The sequence below is a fragment of the Dryobates pubescens genome, chromosome 25, assembly GCF_014839835.1.
Source record: "Dryobates pubescens isolate bDryPub1 chromosome 25, bDryPub1.pri, whole genome shotgun sequence".
In the NCBI taxonomy this organism is placed as follows: Eukaryota; Metazoa; Chordata; class Aves; order Piciformes; family Picidae; genus Dryobates; species Dryobates pubescens.
In genome coordinates this window covers 322,573-334,724 of record NC_071636.1, presented here as the reverse complement: position 1 = coordinate 334,724, position 12,152 = coordinate 322,573, and the positions used below count along the sequence as shown (strand labels likewise).

Genomic DNA, 12,152 nt, shown 5'->3' with positions numbered 1-12,152 from the left:
CATGGTACTATGGCAGTGATGTCAAAACTGGACTGCTGGTGAAGCTACCAAGCCTTACCACATCTTATGTGTTCCAGGATTGGAGCTGCTCCTGTCTGAACACACAGCTTCTCCAATTTCACACCACAAGCTGCCCTGTCCCCCCAGGTTCAAGTTTTCCACCCAGCACATCACCTGCTAAAAGCTTGGGAAAAAACCTTTTAATTCCATCTTGTAATTCGAGAGGTGGGAGAGCTTTGGGATTAAATCCAGGTTTGTGCCTAAAGATTTGGCAAGAGAGTTGAGAAATCCCCAGAGGAGAGATTTTTCTCACACCAAGCAGCTCCTGGCTCGGTGCTATCAATTGTATCCCGCAAGGAAATAGCTTCCAACCACCAGCAGCATCCTGCTGTGCTGAGCACTGCTCCAAGTAACAGACCCACAGGGAAGAGCTTAGCATTTAAACACCACAAAGCAGGGGAAAAGGATGCATGGTGGAGGAGCTCAGCTCAGGAGAGCTGTGCATCAGAGGGGTTTATGGTCATTAGCTCCTCGGAAGGAGGAGAGGTGCTCCTCAGCACACAAATGTCAGCAGCCACTTCAACCACACACAACAGCCTTGGCTAAACAAGACACAAAGCTGCTCCTCAGCACTGCAAACCAGAGTGCTGTAGCTGCACCTTCAGCAGGCTCCACAGAGGAGGCTCTGCAGACTCCAGGGTGATTTAGGGTGCATGTGCTGGGGCAGGCCTCCTCCAGGTCTGCACACTTCCTCCTGATGCAGTTTCTGGGGAAGTGTTTCAGGGCAGCACACAAGATGACATTGCTCAGGATCAGCACTTACAGTGAGCTTCCCAGTCAGATGGTTTCTCCATGACATCAGGTTCCCCATCTCAACACAAACCCACCCTAAAACAGCTTGCCATGGAACTGCTGGGCAGCTCCCAGCACTGCCAGCCACTGCTTGTGTGGTCCTGGGCAGCAGGACTGCCAGGATGGCAAACTGCTCAGTGCCCATTGAGGCCTCAGGCTCCTGGGGGAAACATCCCTAAGAATTCATCTGACTGAAACTTTCCAGTGCTCTTATTCCTGACCAAGCAGGTCTGGGAAACAGGACTCAAACAGCCTACAATGAGGAGCATGGTGTTCAGCAAGGGTGTGTGCTGCAGGCTTGCAAATGGCACCATCTGGTCACTTATCCCAGGGAGAGGGGAAGCAGAACACACAGCTGAAAGCTGGCTAAGTGGTTTCACTAAAGACCATGACATTTAAGACATCCTTATTCTGTTCACATGTAACAGAAGAACATCAAGCCTGTGGCAAAGGAACCAAAGAGAGGTGAACAGCCAGGGTTGCACCGAGCCCTGCCCCACTCCTGCTGCTGAAAATGGATTTATGAGCAGAAGGCTGCAAAGGAGGTCAGGTATCCATCTGGAGAGGCTGACCTGATCTTCCAGTGGAAGGAAAGCTGGAAATGCAATGAGCAGTAAAAGGCAAACTGCAGAGTCCTCCCTTCTTATGGGATCCAACACAGAACTCTGTCAGAGGGAAATGTTCTCCTTTGCCTGCTTGTACAGAAACAGGAGGAGCAGAAGTAACAAACGCCCAGCTGTACGATTCCCGTCTCAAGGCCTGTCCCCAGCCTTTCACAGAGCACACCACTTGAGGATGAACTATTTTTAGGATCAATTACTGTTGATATGGAACAGTACACAAATGCCATGAGGCTCCACTGCTTCAGCAGAAAAGATTTGCAAGCAGATGCTCCACAAAGGCCTCCCAGCAGTCTCCAGCCCGCTCACGAGAGCGAGCAGCCTATGGGCTCCGTCTGCCATGGAGAGGCCTGGGGGCCAACCACTGCTGCAGCTGCCACTGCTGTGCCCAGGGGGAAGGGCAGAGGGAACAGCACTTCACACTCTGCAAGTATGGAACCAAAAGGCATTCTATGCTTTAAAGCAAAATGGTCACTCTGGAAAGAGACAGAAGAAGGAACCCAGCAGCAAGGGCGAGTGCCTGCAGGGGCTGCTGGAAGCAGGAATTCCATCAGAGAGAGGCTCAGGCTGGAAGGGACCTCGGAGAGCTTCTGCTGCACCCCCTGCCAGGGGCAGGGACACCTCCCAGACAGACTTGGGGGCTCAAGCCCTCATCCAGCCTGGCCTTCAACACCCCCAGGGAGGAGGGAGCCACAGCCTGCCTGGGCAGCCTGGGCCAGAGGCTCAGCAGCCTCACACTGAGGAACTTCTTCCTCAGCTCCACTCTGACCCTGCTCTGCCTCAGCTCCAAACCATTCCCCTGGGCCTGGCTCAGACCCCCTCAGGAACAGTTCCTCTGCAGCCTTCCTGCAGGATCCCTTCAGGTGCTGGCAGCAGCTCTGAGGTGCCCCTGGAGCCTTCTCCTCTGCAGGCTGCACAGCCCCAGCTCCCTCAGCCTGTGCCCCCAGCAGAGCTGCTCCAGCCCTGGGAGCATCTTTGTGGCCTCCTCTGGGCTCTCTCCAGCAGCTCTGAGTCCTTCTTGTGGATTGGAGGTGAGGTCTGAGCAGAGCAGAGCCCAGGGGCAGAATCTCCTCCCCTGCCCTCTGCCCACCCTGCTCTGGCTGCAGCCAGCACACAGCTGCCTGAGGGCTGCAGGAGGCACTGCTGGCTCCTGGGGAGCTGCTCAGCACCCATACACTCACTTAGGCTATCAATGAATTAATGTCTTATCTGTGTTCTGAAAGAAAATGTCAGAGCAGATCATTCTAATAAGAGTCCTAAGGTTTGGGGTGTTCCTTGTACTTCAGACAACACAAGAGCATCAAACTAATTTCTTAATGATTCTCTACTTTCAACAGGAGCTTTGTTGTTAACATGAATGAAACCAGGCCCCAAGAAGATGAGCTGAAGCCACAGTGCCAAGTAACTCACAATGCTTTTGACTTCCACCCTTGGAAACACCATGGTGACTAAGCAGTCATTGAAACACACACTCACCACCTCCACAAAACCCCAGCTCACTGCCACTGAGCTTCTCCACCTTGCAGTGTGCCATTAGGAGCTCAAAGGTTGAAAAGTAAAAGGTTTCCCAACCAGATTCAGGCCCCTGCTTGCAAGCTTTCTTTTCATACCTTTTAAATTAAAGGCATTTTAGTTCCCTGAGTTTCCCAAGCCCAAGTGGCTTTGCTAAGTAGTTCTCTCAGTGGCCAGCCTGGCTGGGCTGAAATTAAGAACCTTAATTAAAATGTATTTAAGTTGAGCTGAATCATCTCATGACTGCTCATCTAAATCCAAAGGTATTTGCTAAATTTAAAGCTGCATCATTTCTGGTTAACTCAGTGACCAAAGAAGTGATCACTCTTGGCTGTTACTGTCTGCTACTATTATTAGTAGCATCAGCTCTCCAGCCAACAGCTCAGCCCTTCGTCTCTCCCATGGGATGGTTTCACCAGCAGGGAATCACAGGATGGGTTGGGTTGGAAGGGAGCTCCAGAGCTCATCCAGCCCAAGCCCCTGCACTCAGCAGGGACATCCTCCCCTGGAGCAGGCTGCCCAGAGCCCTCTCCAGCCTCACCTGGAGTATGTCATGGGATGGAGCCTCAGCCCCCTCCCTGGGCAGCCTGCTGCAGTGCTCCAGCAGCCTCCTGGGGCAGAACTTGTTCCTCACATCCAATCTCAACCTGCTCTGCTCTCCTTTCAAGCCATTGCCCCTGGTGCTGTCCCTGCAGGCCTTTGGGAGCAGTCTCTCTGCAGCCTTCCTGTAGCCCTCTTCAGGTCCTGGCAGGCTGCTCTGAGGTGTCCCTGAAGCTTTCTTTTCTTTGGGCTGAACACCCCCAGCTCCCTCAGCCTGTCCTCATAGCAGAGGTGCTCCAACCCCCTGATGATCTTTGTGGCCCTCCTCTGGGCCTGCTCCATCAGGTCCATGTCTCTTCTGTGCTGAGGTCACCAGGTGAGGTCTCAGCAGAGCAGAGTGGCAGAATCCCCTCTCTCAGCCTGCTGGCCACACTGCTTTGGGTAAGGCAGAAGGAACCCAAGCTCTTCTGAACTTACCCTGGCCTGGGATTTACTTTCATTCCTGCTATTCCTTTTTAGGCTGCAGCACATCCCTCCCATGCACACTGACACATCAACCTGTCCTCATTCTTGAGGACACAAGAACACAAGCCCTTCAACACCCATTTCAGGTGACAAAGCTATGCCACCAATTTTTTATTACAGGTATAATAGAGCTTTTCCACCCTGCACCAGTAGTTCTTGTTCCTCTGGTTGGCTGGCTATGCTCCTTGCATTGCTGTGCAAGTAACTCAGTGCTCTCCTACCCACCACACCCAGCTGGCTCCTGCACTGAGCACAGCCTTCTCACCAGTTACTTAGCCAACTACCCTTCTCTGTGCTGCCCACCACTGTTCCCTCTGCTGTTCTTCATGCATGTTCTCGTCCTGCATACAGACATGGCCATGAATCCAGCCTCTGCCACAGGTCTCCCTTCATTGCCTCATTGTGTCAGGCCAGACAGTCCAGTGAGACCTACTCCCCAGCCCTAAAAGCAGAGCTACCTACTGAGAAATCTTACTGTTACCAAATCCTCCTCCTAGCCATATACCAAATCCACCTTGGTAACTCCAGCCCTCTGCTTACTCTGCTCTGGTAAGGCTGCACCTGGAGCACTGCATCCAGCTCCGGAGCCCCCAGCACAGGAAGGACCTGGACCTGATGGAGCAGGTCCAGAGGAGAGCCACAAAAATGGTCAGGGGGCTGGAGAACCTTTGCTACTAGGACAGGCTGAGGAGCTGGGGTTGGGCTCCTCCTGAAAGTGGCTACAGGCAGGCTGGACAGGGACTGCTCAGAAGGGCTTGCAGTGACAGGACGAGGGACAAGGGTTTGGAACTGGAGCAGGGCAGGGGCAGGTTGGACAGCAGGAGGAAGTTCTGCACAGGGAGGCTGGGGAGACACTGGGACAGGCTGCCCAGGGCTGGGGCTGAGGCTCCATGCCTGCAGACATCCAAGCTCAGCCTGGCTGTGTCCCTGTGCAGCCTGCTCCAGCTGGAGCTGTCCCTGCTGCCTGCAGGGGCTTGGCCAGGATGCCCCTGGGGGCTCCCTCCCAGCCCAGTGCAATCTGTGACTCTGGGCTGAGCAGTCTTCTCAGCTTTACTTACCTGGACAGTCAACTTCATCACTCTCATCCTCACAGGTGGGCCACCCATCACACTGCCAGTTGGAAGGGATGCACTGGATGGTACCACTCCGACAGGCAAACTGCCCAGGGGTGCAGCGGAGCTCTAGGAGAGAGGAAAGTTGCTTGTTGGAAGTGCTGCTCAGCCTTGCAGCCTGTGCACCACCCAGGGACACCACCTCTGTGTAACTCCACTTGTTAGAAGTGGCTCTGTTTCAGGTCACTTCCATGTTTGAAACTGCATGGCTGTAGTTTTAACAGAGGCAGGAGCTGCTTTCCAGAGCTTCAGGAAACAACTCTCGGACAGCTTCCTCGCAAGCAGCTCCCAGCAGCGTTGCCCTTCCCTCCTCCCAAGGCCTGAGCACCACTTGCTGTCTATCCTCAGAACCAAAGCTCAGCAGAACTATGCTAAGGGAGTTAAGTCCTAAATGATCCAATAAATCCAGAATCCCATCCCTATCCCAGTCAGGAGGTGACCTGCACAGCACCCAGCCCGCTTCAGAGTCCCTCCCCAGAACTGTTTGTCACACAGTTTCCAGATCCATGGAGCTGCTTCACTCCCCAGCTCCAGCTCTGCCCTGGGACCTCTCCAGAGGAACACATCCTTAACAAACTGCCAGTGTCTGCAGAGATGTAGCTCCTGCTTCTGCAAGAGCTCTGCCTCCCTGCCATCACCACCCAGCCTTACAAAGAGCACCACTTCACACCGCCCCATCCACCCAGTGCCACAGCCCAGGGATTCAGCTTCACTTTCTGTCCTCAAAACCTTTTGCAGGGAAGAAGAAAACACAAACCCAACCCACCCAGGTCTGCCTGAACAGGTGAAGAGTTGCAAGCTTGGTCCCAGCCAGCAGCTCTGCAGCTCACCCTTGGCACCCACAGGCTTGCCTGCACCAGACCACTGCCAGCCAGCTCCCTCCTGGAGGGTGGCTGCCAGGGTGCCTGCAATAATTCTCATAGACTCCACAGAATGGTTTCAGCTGGAAGGGACTCATCCAGTGCCAACCTCCTGCCATGGGCAGGGACACCTCACACCAGCCTAGGGCCTCATCCAGCCTGGCCTGGAACACCCCCAGGCAGGAGGCAGCCACAGCCTCCCTGAGCAGCCTGTGCCAGAGTCTCCTCATCATCACTGTCAAGAATTTCTTCCTCCTCTCCAGTCTCAGCCTCCCCTCTGCCAGCTCAAAGCCATTGTGCCTCATTCTGTCACTCCCAGCCCTTGTCACAAGTCCCTCCCCAGCTCTCCTGGAGCCCTTCAGGTACTGGAAGGCTGCTCTGAGGTCTCCCTGGAGCCTTCCCTTCTCCAGGCTGAACAGCCACAACTCTCCCAGCCTGGCCCCACAGCAGAGGCTCTCCAGCCTTCTAATCACTTAGTGGCCTCCTGCAGATCTGCTCCAGCAGTTCCAGGTCCTTCTTGTGCTGGGGGCCCCAGAACTGCAGGCAGGATCTCAGCAGAGCAGGGGGCAGAATCCCCTCCCTGTGCTGCTGCTCTCCCTGCTCTGGCTGCAGCTCAGCACTCAGGGGGCTCTGGGCTGCCAGGGAGCACTGCTGGCTCTTGCTGAAAAATTCTGAACAATTCAGGATGTTTGCTTCTCAGCTGCAACAATCCCAGGTAAACTCTGTCTAGAGAATGAGCACCTTCACAGCAGTGTGAAGCAGCCCACAGCCATCCTTGATTTTAAAGAAGGCAGCAGGGAGGAATGTCTGCAAGCATTTCACACTGAGGCTGTGTAGTCCCTCACTGTTTACAAGCTGAGAGGAGAGCTGCAATTGCTGCCATTACCTTCCTGAAGCATGATTCTAAACTAAGGCAAGACAGAGGTCACACCTAAGTGTTCAGGCAACAGGAGCAGGTATAATAAAGCCAGTCACCATGCCCTCACAACAACAGCTGTACTCATGCACCTAGTAATTGCTACAGGATATTGATAACAGGCTGCTAATTCAGTGCCAGACTAAAATCCAGCTCCAGCACTGGTTTCTCTCCAAAGCACAGCCCTGCTCATCTGGAAGAAGAAAAGCAGGCACATCCTCTTGGCAACCACCTCCTCAAGCAAGCATTCAGGTCACAGTGGCTCCGAACTCAGCAGACCTGCCAGACTGCTGATGGCAGCAGCAGCCCTTACAGGGCTCACAAGGCTGCTTTCACCCCCCGAGAGCTTTCCTCCGTCCAAAGAGCTAACAGAGAATGAGAAGTGTAAAACCAAGTAAGTAACAAAGGTCACAATCCTTTGTTCTCCCCACCCAGCACCCAAACTGAAGCAATTTATTTAGCCCCAAGTGGAAAAGGGCTCTAAAAGGCTCAGCTTCACCTGCCCAATGCAGCGAAAAGTGAAACACCATTTTCCATTACAGAAAACCACCAAGCAACTCCAGCTGCAACCAAGCCTGCCCAGGGCCAAGGTGACAGAGGAGCAGCAGCTCTCCATGAACCACAGCTGCTCTGGCCACCAGCAAGCAGCTGCAGGGAAGCTCTGCCACAGCTTCAGCTATGGAAGTGACACCTGGCCCTGTGTTGGCTGCTTTAACACGGGAACCAAACCACCACTGAGCTTGGAAAAGACCTCTGAGAACCTTGAGGCCAGCTGCAACCCAACTACCATCATCAGGAGGGCAGAGTGAGGCTGAAGATGAGGACGAAATTCTTTCCAATGAGGGTGGTGAGACTCTGGCACAGGCTGCCCAGGGAGGCTGTGGCTGTCCTCTCCCTGGAGGTGTTCAAGGCCAGGCTGGATGAGGCCCTGAGCAGCCTGTGCTGGTGGGAGGTGTCCCTGCCCCTGGCAGGGGGTTGGAACTGGAACTGGATGAGCTTTAAGGTCCCTTCCAACCTAAACCATTCTATGCATCATAGAATAGAACCAGAGAATGGTTTGGGCTGGAAGGGACCTGCAAAGCTCATCCAGTCCAAGCCCCTGCCCTCAGCAGGGACATCCTCCACTGGATCAGGTTGCCCAGAGCCCTCTCCAGCCTCACCTTGAATGTCTCCAGGCATGGAGCCTCAACCACCTCCCTGGGCAACCTGCTGCAGTGTCCCAGCAGCCTCCTGGGGCAGAACTTGTTCCTCACATCCAATCTCCATCAGCTTTGCTCTCCTTTCAAACCCTTGCCCCTTGTCTTCTATGCATGGGTCTGTGGAAGGCCATCCTCAGCCCTGCTCCAGGTCTCCCCTGCATCCACCTGCACCTAGGGCAAAATGCAACTCAAAATTCAGTACTTGTTTTTCCTTTTTAAGCTGCTTGGCTTTGCTGGGAGCCAGGCACAGAGCCTGGCTTGGCAGGCAGCAGGCAGCCCCAGGAGCCCAGGTGAGCAAGGGAAGGCTGCAGGGAACACTCCTGTCTCTCTGGCTTCACACATGCCACTAGTGCCCCATGCACAGTTACAGAGGAGCAGTGCAGGTGAAAGGAGGACTCCAGCCCAGCACCAGAGGCATTACAAACATGCCAGTCCCATGCTGCATGTCATCACTTCCTGCAGCACAGACACTCCTCTCTGAAGAATGTGGATACATGGATCACAGGATCTTAGGGGTTGGAAGGGACCTCCAGAGGTCATCAAGTCCAACCCCCCTGCCAGAGCAGGAGCACATAACCACAGCATCTAGTGCAGGTCAGACAGGGCTGGAAAGCCTCCAGGGAAGGAGACTAAAAAGGAGAGCAAAAACCATTCCTATTAGAGCTCCACTCAGAGCAGCTGAAGAGCTGTTCCCAATGGGAACCATGCTGGATCTACTGCACCAATTATTCGAGGGCAAGGAACAGGAACTGCTGTGCAGCTGAGAGTGACACTAACTACAACACTGCAAAATGACCATGTCCCTGCTCTGCCAACACTGGGACTTGTCCCAAGGGCTTCAGTGATAGGATGAGAGGGAATGGATTGAGCCTTGAGAGGGACACATGTAGACTGGAGATTAGGAAGAAATTCTTTGCAGTGAGGGTAAGGAGACACTGGCACAGCTTGCCCAGGGAGGCTGCAGATGTCCCCTCCCTGGAGGTGTTCAAGGCCAAGTTGGATGAGGCCTGGAGCAGCCTGGGCTGGTGGGAGCTTAGAATTAGATGATCTTTTAGGTCCCTTCTAACCCAAACCATTCTACGAACACCTCCTGAGCCATTCTAACCCAGAGCTCACATCCCGAGTCACTGAGCTACCCAGCTCGTTGTGCAGCCTCTGGAGGAGCTTCACCTGAGCTGCCTGGCTGCCCCGAGACGCCTGCCTGGCTCAGCACCGGCACAGCGAGATGCAGCCAGCTGAGGAAACGCAGCTGCCTCCCTCCCCGGCGCGCAGGGTGAGCGTGGACACGGCCAGCGGGCTCCTGGGGGACTGATGCTTGGCGCTGCACACCCACAGAGACCCCACAGGGCGGCGGGCAGCGGGCGGGAGAGGGCAGCGGGCGGGCAGCGGGCGGGCAGCGGGCGGGCAGCGGGCGGGCAGCGGGCAGGCAGCGGGCGGGCAGCGGGCAGCGGGCGGGAGAGGGCAGCGGGCGGGAGAGGGCAGCGGGCGGGCAGCGGGAGGGCAGCGGGCGGGCAGCTCAGGGTGGGCAGCTCAGGGTGGGCAGCTCAGGGTGGGCAGCTGCAAAGGCTGCCCCCCGGTACCAGCCCCTCGGCCCCACATGCCCTGCACGGCCCAAGCCTCCCACTGCAGAGCAGAGCAGCCAGCCAGGGCAGCTGCCTTCAGGGGCACACCACCGGCACAGGAGCAGGCAGAGGCCTGCAGCCAGTCTGGGAGACACCGGGCCGAGGAACAGCCACCTGGGAAGGGCAAGGATGCAGAGGCCAGGGGCAAGTCTGCACTACCCACCCAGGCCTACTTTTAAATCTAAACAGCCAGAAATACAAACATTCCAAGCCTGCCTTTTGCTGCAGAAAAGGCAAGTCCTGCTGCCAGCAGCAGAGCACATGGGGGAAGCCATATGAGCAGCAGCAAACAGAGCACAACACAAAGTCACCATCCATCCTCCCTGAAATGCAAGCAATTGCTCCACAGACTTTGTGCTTTCCAGGGATGTGCTAAATAAAACCTCCCTTTACACCCAAGCAAGAGTCACAGCTCCTCAGAGGAACAGCAAAGTCTCAAAAACGCCAGACATCAGAGTCACAGAACTGTCAGGGCTGGAAGAGACCCCAAGGCTCAGCCAGCCCCAGCCCCCTGCCATGGGCAGGGACCCCTCACACCACAGCAGGCTGCTCACAGCCACCTCCAGCCTGGCTGCAAACACCTCCAGCCAGGAGGCTGCCACCACCTCCCTGGGCAGCCTGTGCCAGGCTCTCACCACCCTCCTGGGCAACAACTTCTTCCTCACAGCCAATCTCAATCTCCCCACTTCCAGTTCTGCTCCATCCCCCCCAGTCTTGTCCCTCCCTGACACCCTCCAAAGTCCCTCCCCAGCTTTCTTGCAGCCCCCTGCAGCTCCTGGAAGGCCACAATGAGGTCTCCTGGGAGCCTTCTCCTCTCCAGCCTGCACAACCCCAACTCCCTCAGGCTGTGCTCACAGCAGAGCAGCTCCAGCCCTCTGCTCCTCCTCGTGGCCCTGCTCTGGACACCTTCCAGCCCCTCCAGATCCTTCCTGGCACAGAGGCTCCAGAGCTGGCCCCAGAGCTCCAGCTGTGGTCTGAGCAGAGTGGAGCAGAGGGGCAGAATCCCCTCCCTGCCCTGCTGGCCACACTCCTCCTGCAGCCCAGGCTCTGCTTGGCTCTCTGGGCTGCCAGTGCTCCCTGCTGGCTCCTGCTGAGCTTCTCCTCCCCCAGCACCCCCAGGGCCTTTTCTCCAGGGCTGCTCTCAAGCCACACTGTTCCTAGGTATTGATGGCAACTCACAGCAAGGAGAGAAGAGGAAGAAAGGCTGTCAAACTCTCAGCTCCTGGCAGCACACACCCTTTCTACAGCAGCTGTTAGAGCAGAAGCATTTTGTGTTTGCAGTGTAGTCAGCAAATCTGCAATGGCAGGAGTTCAGCTCCAAGCAAGCAGCTGCTGGAGCAGAGGCACTGCCACAACATGAGCTAACAGCACCAACAGGTGCCTGGAAGTGAAAGGATGGAAGTGCAGCCACCTCCAGCATTCCTGGACAAGGCACATCAGCACTGCCATGACCCACACAGGGAAGGCTGCTGCTTCTTTTGAGAATCAGATGCAGAGTTTAAGAATCTTTGCTGTGACACAGCACAAAACTCCACAGGCTGAAATCTCCTTTCAGAGCAGTTCAACTCAGCTGGGGTTTGCTGGGGGGGAGAGGCATGAAACCTATGGAAACAGCAGCAGTTGCAGGCTTTGCACTGCAGGCAACACAAACTTACAAAGCACCCTGCAGCTCCAGCAGAGTGAGAATATGAAGCCACCCCCAGCAGCAAGGTGTCAGCCTGCAGCCCCTTCAGCTCATCTCACAGCACCTGCACTGTGCCAACCCTCAACAGCCCTGCCGACCCCTGCTGCTTTCTGCCAGTGGTTACTGGCACACAGCTTGCCAAAGGCTGCAGCTGAGATGAGCCTGTGAGCTGAAGTCAGCTGTCCTGCCTGTGCCTCCACAACAATGCTCTGTGTCTACCCTGAAGCCCAAGCAATCTGCTGGCTGAGCAGCACAGCCCTACCTCAGCTGAGGTCTGTCTTTCAGAAACAAGGATGAACAGCAACCTATTCTCTGCCAAGCCCTCACCTCTCCTCTCCAGCAACAGTCTGTTAAGAGCTGCACATTGGCCACAGGGAGCAAGGAACTCCTGAAGTTTGGGGAAAAAAAGAGAAGGAAGACTGAAATCAGGGTCAGGCCATGCAGCAGTTCTACAAGCTTGATGTATAACCCAGGACGAAACTACTGAGTGAAGGCCACAAAACCCAGCACCAACTGCATCCAGCTCTGCAGCCCTCAACACAGGAGAGCCTGGCACAGGCTGCCCAGGGAGGTGGTGGAAGCCTCACCCCTGGAGGTGTTTGCAGCCAGGCTGGAGGTGGCTGTGAGCAACCTGCTGTAGGGGGAGGTGTCCCTGCCCATGGCAGGGGGGTTGGGACTGGGTAAGCCTTGAGGTCCCTTCCAACCCTGAC

General features: G+C 55.6%; 1 protein-coding gene across 2 annotated transcripts in view; it reads right to left on the bottom strand.

Annotated features, from left to right (window-relative positions):
- Window positions 1-12,152, bottom strand: part of DGCR2 (DiGeorge syndrome critical region gene 2) — a 42,955-nt gene that overhangs the window by 17,310 nt on the left and 13,493 nt on the right. For both annotated transcript variants that reach the window (XM_054172829.1, XM_054172830.1), the window contains one exon: window positions 5,108-5,230. In XM_054172829.1, the coding sequence (XP_054028804.1) occupies window positions 5,108-5,230 (123 nt within the window). The remainder of the gene's footprint in view (window positions 1-5,107; window positions 5,231-12,152) is intronic.